Raw genomic sequence first — 18,861 nt, forward strand, 5'->3', positions numbered from 1 at the left:
ATGGGTTGCGGCTTCCGTTGCGTAGCACGCTTACCGTTTCACCCACCTCAATCGCGATCCCGTCACCCCGCTTATTTGCGTGTGGTCTCTCCTCCCCCAATCACCCATCACACTCCTTTCCCACACCACGTCATGCGCGTTCATCTGCTGGTCCTCGAAGAAGGGGCGGCAGTGCGGCACGCCATCGTCGCCATGGGCATGCCGTCGGACATCCCCTTGACGATGGATCCCCAGCCAGAGTGCGTGATGAACGCACCCACCAACGGGTGCCGCAGCACGGCGGCCTGCGGCACCCACGACATGAGGATCCGGCCCGGAGTTACTAGTCGCCTTGGTGCGGTCCAGGAACCCGGTGGGGGCAGCGGCCATGCATCCTCCCGCAGCGACCACAGGAAGGGAGCGCCGCTGGCCTCGAGCCCGTAGGCGAGCTCACAAAGCTCGTCAGGTAGCGGCGCGACGACCATGCCGAAGCTGACGTACGTGATGGCACCAGCGGGGCGGCGAGCAAGCCAGCTGAGGCAGCCACGGGGTCTTCGGTGGCAGGCGCGATGGTGCCGGGAGGAGGTGGTAGGGCCTGATGGCGATGGGAGGCATCAGCAAGCGCCGCGGTGAGCGTGTCCTCCAGGAGGTTCCCCAGCAGCAGCGGCTCAGCGAGGCTCGGCCGCGCGCCGCCACCCTTCCGCCTTGGCCGCCTCCGGCGCGGCCTTTGGGGCGGCGCGACGCGGTCGGGCAACGGTGCTGGCATGAGCAGAGAGCTCGAGCGGCGCATGAGCGAGGAGTCGTGGGGGACGGCGGGCTTCCGATGCATTGGTCCCTAGCATGGCAGTGTAGCGGCTAGGCAGCGGCGGCGACGAGGCAGCAAGCTAGCAACAACGCTAGGAGATGGAGGAAGCTACACAGCAGTCGAGATGCAACATCCCGTGGCTGGAGAAAGTCAGGATAAGGATGACTAGTCAAGGAGGAACAGATAAAAGAAGAGAGCACTCGTACGCATTCATTGCCGACACAGAAGAAATTGCGAGGGGGAAGCTACCAATAGGGGGTCATACGTGCTGACGTGGCTAGTTTTGAAGTATTGGGAAGTTTATTATTGGGATCTGCTGTGGCATGACATGACGATGTTGGGGAACAAATTTTTAGTAGAACCCCAATACATAATTTTGAGAATTTTTTTTTTGAAAAACTTTTGGAATTGCTCTTACTAAAAGCTAGGGAAACATACAAAGCTATCCTTGCTGTTGATGGTACTCCTAGGCTCCCCCGCGCAGGTACATGCCATCTATCAAGAAGTGATTATCAAGCAGTTTTGGAACTCTTTAGTTCAGTTCACTGGTGACAAGTTTGTTTCCTTAAAAATAGAAGAGATCAATCGTAGTAACTAGTGAGTAAACAGTCTAAGTGTAGTAATTAGCGTGGTAAATATGATGACGAGGAAGCTTCGAGAGCGAAACTGTTGTTGATGACGGGAAACTGAAATTGAGCGTTGGGTCTGCCTGTTCTAGTTGCATCGGTCAACTGAGAGGTGTACGTAACGTGTGAACACTTGCTTGTGGACGGAACATGTATCGCCACTCTGACTGAATGCCATTGCAATATGAGTAATACGGTCGGTCAATGGATGACGTGAATTCACTCCTGCTTGCTCACTGCCTGGCTCCTGTCAATGTGTACATGTCCTTATGCTGCTTGATGTTTGTTACGAACTTACAATTTGTTAGGCTGCGGATCTCTTAGCACTTTGTTATTAGCCAGCGTACCTGGGCGCTGTATGGCAGTCAGTACGTGTTGTTTGTGCTGAGTTTGTCCCTCTCCGAACTGTCCGAGACAATGCGCACTCTCTAGTGTATGTTCTCTCACTCTCTGGTGGCATATACCTGATTGTCTGTATGGTCGATCAAGGCTGTGTTATACGGAACGATTTACAGCACATTCATATACTTGAATAAAATATATACACGGTCATCCTTATAATTCTACATTCTAAAAGCAGGACTATGATGAAATACCCTCATGAATGTCAGTCTACATTTTGGACCCGTAAACCGGCGAGCACTTACAAAAGTACCAATATCAGTATGCTTTTATCAAAATATAACGAATATTACTATGCGCAGGAAAACTACTCATCTTCATCATAATAAGCGAAACCACCTCATCATGTTTCCTTCACGGAAAAAAGTTTATCGCATACCTTCCTGAGAAAAAGAAGCAGCTTATCTTATGCCGAAACATGTGGGCGTCATGTTTATGACTTAACACTAGTTATATACAAAAACAGGGCCAACATGACACTTGACTACTTGAGTCAGAGTCGAAGCCGGTCGAGTCCGTCCGTCCCTAGATAGAGGGCCAAGCCCAACCACAAAGGGGCCCGAGCCCGAGTCGGAGCCGTGACCCGTCGGGTTAGGTCTACAAATGAAGGTGAGAGGTCCGTGGAGGGATCAAAGTCCAAACGCATCCCACCCCCACCGCCACGTTCATCTTTGGGGGCTCTTGGACTGGAGTCTTGGAGACGGTGGGCTTCACCGGCGGACCGATGGATCGGTTCGACGCCCTGAGCGATGAGGAGATCAGGTCCTTCGCGGCGAGGCTGGAGGTTGATCCGTACAACCTGAGGCACATCATCGAGCCCATGGAGGGCATCGCCTGCGTCAACCTGCGGGAGGAGCTGGAGCGGTGTGGGTCACCGACCACCACATGGAGAAGGAGCGCACCAAAGGGATGACCCTCGAGCAGCTCGTCGCCGACACCCGGGCCACGCTCATCCCCTCCATGACCGCAGCCCTGCGCCTGGCCCAAGAACACCTCGCCGCGGGTGTTCGGGAGGCATGTGCTAAATTTTAGCACATGTCACATCGGATGTTTAGACACTAATTAGGAGTATTAAACATAGTCTAATTACAAAACTAATTGCACAATCCCTAGGCTCAATCGCGAGACGAATCTATTAAGCCTAATTAGTCCATGATTTGACAATGTGGTGCTACAGTAACCATTCGCTAATGATGGATTAATTAGGCTTAATAGATTCGTCTCGCGATTTAGCCTAGGAGTTGTGCAATTAGTTTTGTAATTAGACTATATTTAATACTTCTAATTAGTGTCCAAACATCTGATGTGACAGGTGCTAAAATTTAGCAACCGCTATCCAAACACCCCAGGAGGAAGCCCGGAAGCACTCGCCCAAGGGCAAGGCTGCCCTCTAATCAGCAACGGCGCGCGCATTCCTGTCGACAGGCGCTTGCTTAAGGCCTCTGCTCAGCTCAGCTCAACTCAAATAAAATTAGTATTTGTAACCTCAGATTCCATCTTTACATTTGTATGAGACGGCTCTTTTCGTATCTGAGAGCTTAAAAAGTTCATGGGAGATTAGCTACGAATAATGTCTGAGATAAGCTTTCTTTAGTTGCTATAATCTGAAGATTTGCTAACGCCTAACAGAGTTCCAGTCTTCCAGATTGCCCCACTTTAGACAGGCCTTTGCTGTATTGCACGTTGCACCCGTCGTCCCATCCTATCCAATTGAAGGATTAAAAGATCTCTACCAGATGTAGTGATATACTGATATATATATTTCTCTTAAATGAAGAAATATAGTAGTATCTATCATGCTACTTTGCTCAAAATAAAGAACGCCATAAAAGGGCACACAACGGGTCCGTTCGCTTCAGCTTATAAGCCGGCTGAAAAGCTGAAATGGCTGATTTGTTGTGAGAGGAAAATACTGTTTGGTGGCTGATAAACCGGCTGAATAAGCTGAAGCGAACAGGTCCAACATTTTTACTTCAATCTGCCAAGTCTTTTCTTAGACATGAAAGGCAGAGGCAAATGGAAGTCCTAACTGAACGTTCATAAATTCCTACGGTGTTTAAAGACACGTATTTGCAGATGGTAAAATAGTAAAATAAGCGCAAATCTTCTGCTGAGTGCTGACGCCATAGAAGATTTTTCTCTTTTTTCTTTAGAAACGTCCATGATGTAGCCGTATTGCGTATAACTGCGCGCGATACTGGGCCTGGTCTTGTCGTTCTTCCTGGTCAGGCCCAACCAAGTTTTCTCTCCAACCCACCACCGCACCCGCACAAACCTCCACTCCAACTGATCCCCTACCTCCCTCTCCTTCCGCAGTTCCGCCTCTCGCAAAAAATTCAAAACAAACTTTGCGCCCGTCGATCCGCTCCAACTCCAAGCAAGACGCCACTACCTCCCCGAACGGAACCATGGTTTCCGCCAAGGAGACCTACCGCGCCGAGCTCCGCGCCGCCGCCCGCCAGCTCGGCGAGCGCTGCCTCTATTCCGCCGCCAAATGGTACGCCCCCAGGTCAACCCCCTCCTCAAACCCTAAACCCCTAACCCTAATCCCCTCCCTTTCCGCAGGGCCGCCGAGCTGCTCGTCGGCGTGGAGCCGGACGCGGCCCCGGCCCCGTCGGCCGCGATGGACTCCCCGTCCTCCTCGTCCGCGGCCTCCGCAGGGCGGCTATTGCACCTGCACCGCAGCGGGGGTTCCAGCTTCCGCCACCGCCCACGCCCCGGCGGCGGGCCCAGCTCGGAGGCCGGGACACCGCTAGGCGGCGTGTCGTACGTCAGCACGCCCATTCCCGACGACGACGCGTTCGATTCGGGCGGCGACAAGTACCTGCTCGCCAAGACCTACTTCGACTGCCGGGAGTACCGCCGCGCCGCGCACGTGCTGCAGAACCAGGTTGGGCGCAAGGCTGTCTTCCTGCGATGCTACGCGCTCTACATGGTGAGATGGGATCCGCTTGTCTATTACTTCCTGCGTTGATTTTTTTTGGTGTATTGCGAATTTTCAGATCTGGGATAGAGCGAATGGTGTTTGATGAAATGCCACTAGAGCTGCTGCATTTTAGGTGAGAGTTGGGTAGGTATGGGGCCGCCAATGGATTAATTGATACATTTTGCTTTTAGGTGTAATCGATACATACTACTGGCTCAAACGTCTAATTAGTTTACTTTGATGTGAGAATGAAGTAATCAATAAATTCTCATTTACTGAGATTTTACTTGAAAAACTGAGCAGAACTGGACTGCAGGAGTAGTTTCAACTTGCAATTGGCCAATTGATGGATTATGCTTGATGTGTGTGCTCATGTACTGCTTTAAGCGAAAAGAATAGTTTGACATTTAGAAAACCTCTAGTCATGTATCATACTTAGCTATTGTTTCCCTCTTTGTTGACAAGCGCTTAGCTTTCTGAGCATTAGAAAGAATGGATGATGCGTGATTAATGACTCCTTTTACTGGCAAGTTGGTTTTGGTGTGATGATAGCATTGGATGGATATCTTACCTTCAAACAGGCATTTGTACCATGTACTCAGCACAGTGTTTCCACTAGTTCTGCACACTGCTGTTATTTTGACAAAGCTATATGCATAAGGAGTTCATAAATATGAGTGAACAGTCTCTGTTTCTTTTTTGTTGTAATGTTGAGGGCTTCAAACAAGTCTATTAGGGCATGTTTGGATAACATCATTCCATCCCAGTACATTTGGATTGGAGTGAATTATCATGTATCCACTTATATGTATGGATCGGAGGGGATTATCATGTATCCAAACACGGTCTTAAATGGTTGTCTGTTTCTATTCGATATTCAGTATCGAGACATGCGCACAAAAAGTATAGCCTTCCACTCCATAAAATTGTGGCTGCATCACTGGCGACTGGTGAAATGGAAATGATTAGCATTAGTTCTTGAACCATGGCACCTTTCCTTTTTAGGATATCCTTTGCCAGTTATGAAACGCTTCAAGGTGGCTGGTACAGAGGGTTTATTTCAATGTAAAGAATTGCAATAATTACAGGCTGAAACTCCATTACAGGCACTCATTTTATATTTTAATTGTCAAGTTAGTTTTTTTTACTGAATGTGCATGATTTGGGATTGTATAATGGTGAATATGTTCCAGTGTGTCTTATACTTGTGTGCATCTGTAATAATGAAACTCCATGGTCTGATCTGTTATTCTGTGAAAAAGGATTTCTGTGTGCAGTTTAATGTTTTGCCCTTTTCTACACACACTATGACAGTTTTTTTTTTCACTTTGCCCATAGTTTAATTAGCAATCTATTTGATCTGCAATTTTAGGCTGGAGAGAAACGGAAAGAGGCGGAGATGATAGAGCTTGAAGGATCGTTGGGCAAGAGTAATGCTGTTAATCAGGAACTAGTTGCTTTGGAGAGAGAGCTGTCAACACACCGGAGAACTGGTTCTATTGACTCATTTGGGCTCTACTTGTATGGCCTTGTTCTACGTGATAAAGGATGTGAAGGTCTTGCTAGAACGACTTTGGTAGAGTCTGTCAACAGCTACCCTTGGAACTGGAGTGCTTGGTCAGAGTTACAAGCTTTATGCACCAGCAGCGACATTCTAAATAACTTAAATCTGAAGAATCACTGGATGAAAGACCTCTTTCTTGCCAGTACATATCTGGAACTAAAGATGCATGAAGAAGCTCTGAAAAGATATGAGCGTTTGATGGGGATCTTCCGCTGCAGTGGCTACATTCAGGCTCAAATTGCAACAGTGCAGTACAGTATGAGGGACCTGGATGAAGCTGAGATGATTTTTGAAGAACTGCTCAGGACTGATCCTTTCCGTGTAGATTCTATGGATATTTACTCAAATTTACTATATGCAAAAGAAAGCTTGACTGCTTTGAGTTTCCTTGCACACAGAGTATTTTTGACAGATAAATACCGCCCAGAATCTTGCTGCATAATTGCAAATTACTATAGTCTGAAGGGCCAGCATGAGAAATCAGTTTTGTACTTTCAAAGGGCACTAAAGCTTAATCGAAAGTATCTCTCAGCTTGGACCCTTATGGGACATGAGTACGTTGAGCTGAAAAATACTCCTGCTGCCATTGATGCCTACAGAAGAGCTGTTGATATTAATCCTAGAGATTTCCGTGCTTGGTATGGCCTTGGTCAAATCTATGAGATGATGGGGATGCCATTTTATGCACTTTATTACTTCCGGAAATCATCATATCTGCAACCCAATGATGCTCGTCTCTGGATTGCAATGGCTCAGTGTTATGAAAGTGATCCACTTCAAATGATTGAAGAAGCCATCAAGTGCTATGAGAGGGCTGCAAATAGCAATGACACTGAAGGAATAGCACTTCACCAACTAGCAAAGTTACACAACTTGCTGGGGCATTCTGAGGAAGCTGCATTCTACTACAAGAAGGATTTAGAGAGAATGGAGGTTGAGGAAAGGCAAGGCCAGAATTTTGTTGAAGCTCTGCTTTTCCTTGCTAAGCATTACAAGAGCATAGGCAGTTTCGAGGAAGCAGAGCACTATTGTACAAGGCTCTTGGACTACACTGGTCCTGTAAGTTCTCTGTGCACATTATTTCCCTTAGAAAGAGTGAAAGATGAAATGAACATGAAAAGCCAAATATTGACTCAAATGTTTGCTAGTGAGTTAATGGATCGTGTAATATTCCACAGTCCAAACTAACATGAGACTAGTTTTTTTGAGCAACACAAATTTACTCAAATCACATGTAGTAATATAGGGTTTACAAGTGAAACAAAGGCATCTCATGATTATGTTGACTGATCATTGATCTCTGCTTGCATTGATTCCCATGATTCTGATTTACCGGTTACCACTGCCTTCATATGCTGATACACATTCAATATGTGCAGGAGAAGGAGACTGCTAAAAATATGTTACAAGGGATAAAAAGGTTACAATCGGGGTTTCCGTCAATGGATATTGATCATTTTGCACTGTAAACTGTAAAGTCCACCTGCAGATTATTTATTTTGTTGGGAAATCTGGACAAGCAGTGTAACTGGACAGGACAATACATGCTGGCTTTCATGCAAACAGCTGCCAGAGAAGACTGCTCATGAACTAGGGGAGCTGGTCAGTACTCACCCGATTCAAAGAGTGAAGCAAACACTAGTGAGGGCCGCCCATCTGATGAAACTAGTGCCATTGCATAACTCGATCAGGAATTACTTCCAATCTCCCTTCACAGAGTGATGCTTAGTGTTTGTATCCTTGCTATGCGACTCCATACTTCTGGAGATGAGGATCTTGTGCGCATGATGCTTGCTTCTATTTGCTGGAGCCTGGCAACAAGGAGAACCAGGCGCCTGCATGGAGCGAAGATGAGCGTCATTGGAATGATCCAGATCCCTAATGCGAATATCAGCATATCTCCCGCCTGGTTCCTGTGAGGCTTCTAAATTTCTCTGGATTTGGTCTTCTTCACCAGACAGCTCTGGTCTGTGTTCCCCCCATGGTTGCTTGCATATATAAGCTTCTCTAGAAGACTTGCCTTGCCTTGTCTGCAACCTGCGTGCTAAATTATTGCTTATCAAATTATCATAACAGTAGTCGCTGCTGACATTTTGCGAAATTAAGAATTGTTTTTTAAAGAAAATGTAGACTGTAGGACAACTGTGTAGTACTCTGCGTTTCTGCTTGGGTGCCCACATGATGTAACCATTGGAATAAAGTAAATTCCTTGCGATGATGCATGATGAGAGTTTATATTTTAGTCTATAACATAATCTACTTGTGGAATCTGCACCGTGCTGTTGGTTTCTTCTCCATTATCGAAAAGAGAGGATAGATGCTTCCACTGTAGTACTTTGCAAGGTTGTTTCTGATTACTGTTGAGTTGTTACATTCCTTAGCCTGCACTCTTGTTTGGTCCAGACCCTGGAAGACGTACCATGCAACAACCCCAGGCGTTGGATTTTGGAGGCTTGGGGTTGTGGTCTATCTGTGGACTGTGGAGTTGCTGCCTGGCCCAGGGCTACACCAAACGGCCCGAGTCTTAATCAGTAATCACGGCGATCCGAGCGGCGCGCAAGTTGTTCCTTTATCCCTTTTTTCAACCAAACAATCGAACTGTGCTCGTTTTAATCACTGCGAGGTGCGATCCGATCGGGTCGGTTCGCATTGTTCCTTTTGCCCTTTTGCGGTTGTTGGTGTATTATTGAACTGCCGCATCTTCTCCTTTCCTGTTCGAAGATGCTGTAGCGTCCGATCAGTAGTACTTCCATTGTCACTTGTCGGGGGCTCGTGGAAAACGAATCTTCCATCGTCACTTGCCGATCGTGCTTTGTGAAAAACTAGTGAGTGGTGCGAGGTTTTGTTGAGTATGCGGAAGCTGTTGTTATCGTGCCAACAAAGTTTGTTTATCGAGACAATTCCCTATTTAACACTGAGAAACTACTGGTCTTCCCGGCGATAAATTGCCAAGCTGTAGATGCGGTGCTGCCGAAACTTAGGCGCAGACAAAGAGCGCCACAATCTGTGGCGAGAATACATACAGTTTTCACCTGTGTTCCGTGTGGCTGCTGACACTTACGTGCAAATCAAGCACCTGCCAACATCTCAGTGGCGCCGCCCCACCTGAGTATCAATATAAGGAACGAAAGTTGAACTTGTATCAAATAGGGAACTAAAATTTTTGAGGATCAATAGTTTTTTTTGTATCAAATAGGAATTGTCTAAAATTTATTCGTTAGTTGGCCTGAAAAATGTATTTAGTAGTGCTGCTACTGCTAGGAGATTAAATGATTAAACGTTGCAATGGTGATGGTTCGCTTAGTTGTAACGACGTCATACGGTCGTGCAAAATTTCCAGATCTTTATCCAGTTCCATTTTAGCTGCATTATTATTATTATTATTATTATTATTATTATTATTATTTTTACTGATGCCAATCAAATGACGGACGAATGCAAGCGCGTTGGATAACATCGTTTTTCAGCAGCGATGATGCCATTGTTGATCTTCCTACTCGAATAGCATCGAAACAGCATCCTTCTCTTGATGGTTTCATCTTCTTCAACGAATGAGGCTTGAATCATCTGCTTCAACTGTTACATTACACTACACGTTCTTTGCTTCTCTCCTCAGATCTCTGTTGCTTAAGCCCAGTACTTTACCCATTACTTAACGCCTGAGTTTACACATCCGATCCGACAGGATCAATCCCTAATCTTCGTACTGTAGCGATGGCAAGAATCACGCTACACGCCATTGACTAGTATGGGCGCGCTAATGATTAGGTTTTCGTCTCTTCGGTGCTAGATGGGTCCATGAAGCGCAGGAGCCCATCTTCCCGATTGAGACTGCAAATCACACCATTTTCTTTTTGTTCATGCTTCAAATAAAAAGTAGTATTTATTTATTTTTTTGAGCGTCCCACCAAAATGGAGGGGGACTCTGATCGCCCACAAGCCCACGCCCAGTCCCATCGCTGCTTGTCGTCGGAATGGCACGCCGTGCTCCACACCCACGTGACGTGACGCTGGGCCTACCCACGCTTTCGTCATTTCGTGTTGCTCGTGCACGAGCACGGCGACGGGAACTTCAGCTCAGAGCGAGGACGGATGGGCTACCCAAACGGTTTCTTGCCGCGCAGAGCAATCTTGTTTCTTCCGTCTCTTGCTGTGGGCTGGTGGCTCATCACTGCAATGTGTGAAGTACAGTTCGGAACCACGTATCGTTGGTAGAGAGAAGGAATGGACCAAACATATTCAGATGATACAAACCCTTCTAAAAGTATTTAAAAACAGTGGTCATTTTGGCGTTTGCTGCTTCAACGACCGATCTCTTACAAAATTTGATTTACAAACGCCATGGATTTGTTCACAAGAAGGGTATGACTATGATATAGGTGGAGTTACGCTCTTACTGACTGTTCATCATCCATCTAAGAACCGAGTATGAGTTTTGATTTTAGCAGCTGACTATAATCTATAGATGAAGGCAAAGGAAAAAGACCTCAAAATTTGAGTTATCAACTGTCCAATGACGAAGTTAAGAACTTATACTATGCTCCTCTATTTATTTTAAATCTATACGGAAGCTGACCACATTCAACTTTATTTTTAAATTTTAAATAAATGTGTACAGAAAGAACCAGCAAACAGCATCCGTACTCAATAGACATATTCTTTCATTGTGTACAAATTTGGCAGAAAAGAAATCAGACGTATGGTTTAGAACCAAATGAAACTTGGAACACAGTGACAAGATATATCAGTTGTACTACAGAGTAGAGGCATGTGCAGTAAAGACTACTAAGCCTCAGCTGTGCTTGTAATACAAACATAAAGATGAACACCTAAGCCTCAGCTGTGCTTGTAATACAAACATAAAGATGAACACCAATAGCATTTGTATTCTTGCCGCTATTTTGAAGTGTAATCGTGATTCTTCTCTTGTTTTTTCAAATTTGTGATTTTGCCCTCGACTATTCACGAGTCAATACGATTTTTCCCCTAGTCAACGGTCAAAACAGGGGTAAATACGTAAAGACTAGGGTAAAATCATAATGACTTGTGAATAGTCAAGGGAAAAATCACAAAGTTAGAAAAATGAGGGTAAAAACACAATTGAATTTTAAAGTAGGGGCAAGATAAAAAAAAACCACTTTAAAATTTAAGTGAGTGACGAGTCCAACTGGGGTGGGTATTGCCAGCTCAGTTTGTAACTCAAACGAGCGCCCAAGAGGAGGGGAGGCTTGTAGAAGCGTTGCCACCACGGGCCGGGCTTCTTCTGTAGTCGGTTCTATCCAACCAAGCCCACGGACCGATCACCCACCAATCCAGCCCACGTACGACTCTTCCTTCCTTCCCCAACCCAACTCTTATAGGCTCCCCGCGCCGAACACGCCTCCTTTCAGATCCAGGCGACCAGGCGCCCTTCCGCTGTAGCGCCGCCTCTCCTCCTCCCCGCGTCGTCGTCCTCGCCCCGCTCCCCCGGGCCGGCGTGCGGCGGAGATCCATCCGCGCTTGGACTGGCTTCTTCCTTTGCTGGTGAGGACTCCCTAGCTCACCTGGATGCTCCCTTCGGTTTGTTCTGTGGAATAGTCCTTTGTTTGCTGCGAGTTCCCAAATCCGTCGTTCTGGTATGGATGCGTCGATCCATCTAGTGTGTTGCAGATTCATGTTTTGCGCGGTGGAGTAGTAATAGCAGTATGTATTCCAAATTTTCTGGTCTTCAGCAACTGAATCGATTCCCCTCGTTAAGTCCGCCCGTGCTTTAGTTTGGAAGATGTTGTGATTGCTTTGTTTTCCCGGACTAATTAGTAGGGTGAAGAAATATCTCCTTTCCTGTTCCTTGTTTTTGTTCAGGCGATGTATCTGTTGCAAGTTCTGTGATTTGATTCGAGTTTCTGTTCATAGCAAACACCCGATATCAGCCATGTTTGGGCGCATGCCAAGGAAGACCAGCAACAACACCAAGTATTACGAGGTTCTTGGTGTGTCCAAGTCCGCTAGCCAGGATGAGTTGAAGAAAGCATACCGGAAAGCTGCCATAAAAAACCATCCTGACAAGGGTGGTGACCCTGAGAAGGTTTGTTTTTGGACAAATGTTCTGCATGTTTAGCTTACTTTTTAGAACTCTAGGTTTTGTTCTCATCCCGAAGTTTTTCTTGATGAACTGGACAGTTTAAAGAATTGTCTCAAGCTTATGAGGTACTTAGTGACCCGGAAAAGAGGGAGATCTATGACCAGTATGGAGAAGATGCACTTAAAGAGGGAATGGGAGGAGGCAGCAGCAGTGATTTCCATAGCCCGTTCGACATATTTGAGCAACTTTTTCCGGGTTCTGGCACCTTTGGGGGTAATCAAAATATCTTATGATGTTGTTTCTGCTTCTTTTTTAAATTAAAAAGACTGGAATACTTATATATAGTTTTGTTCTTATTCTTAACAGGAGGTAGCTCAAGAGGACGCAGACAAAAGCGTGGTGAAGATGTGGTGCATACCATGAAGGTTTCTTTAGAAGATTTGTATAATGGGACAACCAAAAAGCTATCTTTGTCACGGAGTGTTTTGTGCTCTAAGTGCAAGGGGTAAGTTTTTTGTTGGTCTCATAGTTAGTTAAATTGCGCTGAAAACTGTTGTTTTTGTGTTCTAATGGGTGGCAAATGCTGTAATGGTACTTACAAGGAAGCTGTGATTCTAACTGTTCAAATGTGTAGCAAATACTTTAACAAAGTTACAAGAATGAGTATGATAATTACTTTTGTAGAGTTCACTGGGGTTAATTTTGTTGGTTTCATCATGGAATTTATTTGCTTTTCTTATTTATATACCAATCTTTTCAGTTCATATCTAAAAGACCACATACATTGCCGGCTTTCACGCATGTATGTATGCATGTATGTGCAAGTGTTGCTATGAACTTAATCCAAAGTTTAACATAAACATTACCACAGGTCATTGAGTATTTCCTGGTAGTGTGCTTGGTACTAGGTAGCTTATTGCATGTGAGGTCTGCTTTGCCTTGATATTACAGGAAGAAACCCACTTTTGCACTTTTCAATGTATTCTATTTTGTATTGTTAAACTTGCCTCTATCTGAGTTGTGGTTGCTGAAAGCAGCAGTGCTGTCAGATCTGACCGTAAGCATGGTTCTTTTGTTTCTGTTTAAATTTTTTTTCAAACTTGCAGCCTGCCAACTGCTTTTCTGTTATATCATGTGGTCATAAACTTCTATATTCTATATTTACTTTCCATGACAATCTTAATTTTTCTTTGCTTACCACATAATATCAATTGGCAGTTTGGGATTAGCCATGGTGATCATTTGAAGTTACAAAATGATCCTGACTTGTTCTTTCTTTCCACTTCCCAATCCAATTTTTTCACACTAAGGGATTGTTTGGATCACTAGTTTTATGAAAACCAGATTTGCTAAAATTTAGTTTTGCTCAACCAAAAAAAAAAATCTTGTTCAGAAACTCCCAACTAATCCAGTGATAACCAAAACTTGGTTTCCGCGAATCCAAGATTTTATGTGTCTTATAAAAAACAAATGGACTCAAAACAAAGTATTCCTAGGACTCAAAACAAAAAATTTATATTTTTGAGATCCAAACAACCACCAGACTATGAGTCGTAGCCTAGTTCATGAAAAGCACATAACATCATCAGCACTTATATTTTGACACATCGAACAATCAAGGGGCTGAAAGAAAATAGTTTTGATGTTTTCATATATTGTATTTCACTTTGCCTTCTTTTTTATTTCATGTTTGTACTACATTCCATCTAAGCATAAGTGTGTTCAGTTGGGCTATCCTGCAACTCATACAGAGTTCTTGCTGTGGTTGTTCCCCTCTCAATTAATCCAAATATTAATTGCAATTACCTATGGTTAGATGCATTCAGTTTCTTTATTTAGGCGCCAAATTCTGGAGAAGATTGATTTTTTCTATGGAGTATTATTTTGCTCTCTAAAACTTTAAGATTAAACTTATAATGTGACCACTTGCTAGATGAGGTAGAAAATATATGATTGCCAATACACTGCAACTTTGACTGGTTCATTTGCGGTAGGGATTTCATTGTTCCTTGTTTGTTGTACTTTCAGGAAAGGATCCAAGAGTGGGGCATCAGGAACTTGCCATGGTTGTCGTGGTGCTGGAATGAGGACAATCACAAGACAGATAGGCATGGGCATGATCCAACAGATGAACACTATTTGCCCTGAATGCAAGGGATCAGGTATACTGATGTTGTATCTCCCTTCGGAAATATTGTTCTGCTGGTTTTGGTCTTATGGTTGTTCAATGTTCAGGTGAGATCATAAGTGAGAAGGATAAATGCCCAGGCTGTAAAGGAAGCAAGGTATCCCAGGAGAAGAAGGTCTTGGAGGTTCATGTGGAGAAAGGAATGCAGCATGGCCAAAAGATTGTATTCCAGGGTCAAGCTGATGAAGCTGTGAGTCTCCGATACCATCGTAAATGCACATGTCTACATGTTTTCAATATCTATCTAACGTTTTAAATTTTGTTTTTCAGCCTGACACGTTGACAGGAGACATTGTTTTTGTGTTGCAACTTAAAGACCACCCAAAATTTAAGAGGAAGTATGATGACTTATTTGTTGAGCACACAATCTCCCTCACTGAGGCTCTGTGTGGCCTCCAGTTTGTTCTGACTCATCTTGATGGCCGGCAGCTTCTGATAAAATCTAATCCTGGGGAGGTTATAAAGCCTGGTACGAGAGATCGGCTCCTTTTGTGTGTTATCAGTTCTACAATATTCAGTCAATTGATCTCTATTTGCCTTTCAGTTCTACTATTCTGTTAAATCTATTGATACCTGTTCTGCGCATATTGATATTATGTTTCATTTCAATAGGCCAACACAAGGCCATAAATGATGAGGGTATGCCTCAGCATGGTCGTCCTTTCATGAAGGGTCGTCTGTTTGTTGAATTCAACGTTGAGTTCCCTGAGCCTGGTGCGCTCTCCCCTAGCCAGTGCCAATCACTTGAGAAGATCCTTCCACCAAAGCCAGGGAGCCAGCTGTCGGACATGGAGCTGGATCAGTGCGAGGAGACCACCCTGCAGGATGTCAACATAGAAGAGGAGATGAGACGCAGGCAGCAGCAGAAGCGTCAGGAAGCCTATGATGAAGACGAGGAGGAATCTGGACCGAGGGTGCAATGCGCCCAGCAGTAATCCCGGTTCATTGGAATCTCCAAAAGTTTTCCATCAGATTTATACGTATTGATTCTTTTTGGCAAAAAAATTGTAACCAGTGTGTACTTCAAGCATGTGGGTAGTGAGTAGAGTCGGAAAACAAAAGGAAACGACCTCATAATGGCAGTATTTGTTTGAACATCAATCGGTACCCACCAGGATCTGGAACCTGGTCGTTCAGCGACAGTTTATTTGAGCACACATGTGCCATGCCCGACTGCCGTAGTATTCCAGTTTTCATTCCGGTGTTAGCGTTACCCATCTTGTGTCTGATTTATGGTGCTATTATTATGCTACGGGGTACTATGCAAGGAACATGGATGTTAGTGGTTATGGCTTGTGATGGTCTGTCGCTGGCCTTGGACTGCAGAGTGGTAAGCTTGATATAGTAGAAATTGTGATGGTCGTTTTAGTTTCTGCCAGGCTGCCGCCATCATTTGGTTGGCTACCGTGACATCGCGCTACTGTTAAATTGCACTGTGGACTGTCGTCGCTGCGGGCTCTTGCTTTCGCCTCACCGGGCCGTGTAAATTCAGCTTCCACCCGTCTGGATCTCGTGCCAATTGTGCCCGTTCCTTTGGCAATCAGCCACGTGCCTGCCGAGAACAGGGACGATCTCTTTCGTCTGCGTTTGGGAGAAATCTTGCTGCTCGCCATGCGCCTTCTCGTGTCACCTGCCGATCGCGACGGGCGGGCGGACTGTCGATTCGCCTCCACGATTCTTGCAAGTTTTGCGTGCCAACCCATCACAAGCCTGCTCGGGAGATGCGATCCAGGCAGGTCTCTCACGTGAGCCTGACCTCGGAACACGTTGCATACCTGCATTAGCAAGCGTACATTGCGACTGAGACGGAGAGTGAACCCAACAGGTCGCGTAAGCCGAGGGCCGTCGAAACTTTTCTCTAAGAAGTTCAGCCGTTCTATTTCCGTGCCTTCTGTCTCCTGAATCTTCTATTCTATTCCATGCCAGCACACGTTCACGCTGTGCCCTTACCATTTGCGTATCCCTGTCCGCCGCAGCTGCACCACCGGCGCACGAAACAGGGGGCGACCCGCAAGGTTAGACGAGCCTGTCGGACCTTGAGCACGCGCTTAACGGCCAGTGGTTGAGATGTAGCTTCCCCCTTTGGGCGATTGGCCCTCAAATTCCAAACAACTTCGGCCGGGCTAAAGAAACAGGAGAAAATCGTCTGGACAGAGGCTCTCATACGATTTGGGACACAGGATCTGTATGACTCGCCAGCACCGTCTGCCCAAGTGGTCTATAATGCTGCAAATTAATTATACTCCGACCTGACCAACGCAACGCATGCCATCAGGCTGCCGGACAGGACAAACCAACTTGCAAATATCGTAACAGTTTCAGGGATGGGATTTTCATCGCAATTCTTTTTTTTTTTAAGATCAGGAAGTCCTAACTAACTCTTGAGCCGATTGCCGTGACAGACTCACTAACTTTGGCGCCACCCGGTGGCTGGCTGGTAGACTGTAGTGGTGGCGGCGTCTAGCGGGGCTAAAAAGACAAGCTCGAACTATTTATACCCAGCAGCCGGAAGCGCCCTCCTCCGCGGCGCACCACCCCCTTCCACGGCCCAGTAAGCAGAGCTCTCGGGGCCATGGAAGGTGACGCGATCCATGCGCCCACCACGTCGTCCTCCTCCTCCTCCTCCTCGGACTCCGGCGCCGGCTCGTGCGTCATCAACGGCGCGCAAGAGCTGCCGTCCAAGAACGGCAAGCCCCGGAAGCACATGATGAAGCGGAAGAGAGCCGCGTCGCCGGCTGCTCCTGACGGCCGCGGGGCGCCGGAGGCCGCCGCCGTGGACGAGCGCGGCGACGGCGGCCGGCGCAAGAGGGGGAGCGCCGGCACCAGGCACCCGACGTTCCGCGGCGTGCGCATGCGGGTCTGGGGCAAGTGGGTGTCCGAGATCCGCGAGCCGCGCAAGAAGTCGCGCATCTGGCTCGGCACGTTCCCCACCGCGGAGATGGCGGCGCGCGCCCACGACGTGGCCGCGCTCGCCATCAAGGGCCGCGCCGCTCACCTCAACTTCCCGCACCTCGCGCACGAGCTCCCCCGCCCGGCGTCCGCCTCCCCCGCCGACATCCAGGCCGCGGCCGCAGAGGCAGCCCGCCCGCCGCCGCCGTGGATGTAGAGCAATGCGTTTCTTCCCATGCCGCCGCCGAGACGTCGTCGTCATCATCAGCTGCCAGTTTGGAGAAGGTGGCCGTGGCCGCCAAGGCGACGGCAGCCACCGATGTGGAGCAATGCGTGTCCTCCCCTGCCGCCGTGACGTCGTCGTCGCCGTCATCGGCTGCCAGTTCGGTGGAGGCCTTTGCCGGCCACAGCGAGGAGAACGTGCTGTTCGACTTGCCTGACCTTCTGCTGGACCTGAGCAACGGCCTCTGCTGGTCACCAATCTGGGCGGCGGCTCCCGCGGCGGCGGAAGAGTACGACGGCGGCGACAGCCTGCACGAGCCGCTTCTGTGGGCCGACGACGATCAGTGCTGGATAATGGATGCCGCAGCGCCGGTGCAGCCGGACTAGCCATCCATTCGGAGGCGCTGGCCGGCCGTCACCGGCCGGTGGTTGGCTGGCTGGCTGGCTGCAACAGACGACTGATACCACGTGCTTTTGCTTCGCGTGCACTGTGCAGACTGCGGAGAGAAACGAGCGCATGGCCGCGGCCGTGGGCGCTTCTGGGGTCGCTGTCTGTGATCTCCGGATGGCAAGTCATTGTAGGGTGCGGTGAAACAGTGGTTAGGCATCGAAATGATTGGCGAAAGAATAATTTCGGGAGTGTCGATATGTAAAGAATCAATTCGTGAGTGTCAATATGTCACTGCAACAGAAGCACTTCATTTACTCGAGTACCTGCTTTCTTTTGATACTACGTACTCCGTATTGTAATGTCGAAAATGTGTTATATGCAATGATCTTCGTTCTTGCGGTGTCTGCAGCTTCGACATTATTCGTATCAGTGTAATAGATTGTATCAGAGCATAGGTCCTTATTGTATTGGCAGTTTGTGGTCATTGGCACCTTTATAATTGGGGTATACTAATTGTTCAATTCATTTTTACCGAACACTGTCACACATTGATCACCACGACGCCTCCGACATTGTCGTCTTAATTTCTATCACACACACCGCTTAGAGCAACTTTAAGAACTTTCAAAAAATTCTTCCCCAAAACTATATATTGGAGCTCTTCTAAAAAGTTTTTCCCTTAAAAACATATCAACCGATAGCAGATCGCTAATAAATAGTTCCCAATATTTCAAAATAGGCCACATCATCGTAATTGCTTCCTGCTTTCTTCCCGTCTCATTCTTTCTTCTTCTTCCTCTAGCCGAAA

General features: G+C 46.8%; 4 protein-coding genes across 4 annotated transcripts; all 4 read left to right on the plus strand.

Annotated features, from left to right (window-relative positions):
* Positions 1-4,097: 4,097 nt before the first annotated feature.
* Positions 4,098-8,570, plus strand: LOC101783408 (anaphase-promoting complex subunit 8). Its single transcript, XM_004953281.3, has 4 exons — positions 4,098-4,309; positions 4,378-4,747; positions 6,111-7,361; positions 7,682-8,570. Exons 1-4 carry the CDS (start codon positions 4,221-4,223, stop codon positions 7,769-7,771), a joined length of 1,800 nt encoding a protein of 599 aa, XP_004953338.1. The 5' UTR covers positions 4,098-4,220; the 3' UTR covers positions 7,772-8,570.
* A 3,097-nt stretch (positions 8,571-11,667) lies between these two features.
* LOC101783812 (chaperone protein dnaJ A6) lies at positions 11,668-15,747 on the plus strand. The gene is made up of 8 exons (XM_004953282.2): positions 11,668-11,825; positions 12,195-12,366; positions 12,462-12,636; positions 12,730-12,868; positions 14,392-14,525; positions 14,599-14,741; positions 14,822-15,020; positions 15,164-15,747. Exons 2-8 carry the CDS (start codon positions 12,214-12,216, stop codon positions 15,484-15,486), a joined length of 1,266 nt encoding a protein of 421 aa, XP_004953339.1. The 5' UTR covers positions 11,668-11,825; positions 12,195-12,213; the 3' UTR covers positions 15,487-15,747.
* A 1,312-nt stretch (positions 15,748-17,059) lies between these two features.
* LOC101784222 (ethylene-responsive transcription factor ERF034) lies at positions 17,060-18,372 on the plus strand. Its single transcript, XM_014805245.2, has one exon. The coding sequence runs from the start codon at positions 17,124-17,126 to the stop codon at positions 17,655-17,657; it is 534 nt and encodes a 177-aa protein (XP_014660731.1). The 5' UTR covers positions 17,060-17,123; the 3' UTR covers positions 17,658-18,372.
* On the plus strand, positions 17,662-18,461 carry LOC111258006. The gene is made up of 2 exons (XM_022828684.1): positions 17,662-17,665; positions 17,709-18,461. The coding sequence occupies exons 1-2, from the start codon at positions 17,662-17,664 to the stop codon at positions 18,047-18,049; spliced, it is 345 nt and encodes a 114-aa protein (XP_022684419.1). The 3' UTR covers positions 18,050-18,461.
* The last annotated feature ends 400 nt before the right edge of the window (positions 18,462-18,861 follow it).

Source organism: Setaria italica, chromosome I, assembly GCF_000263155.2.
Source record: "Setaria italica strain Yugu1 chromosome I, Setaria_italica_v2.0, whole genome shotgun sequence".
NCBI classification, from domain to species: domain Eukaryota; kingdom Viridiplantae; phylum Streptophyta; class Magnoliopsida; order Poales; family Poaceae; genus Setaria; species Setaria italica.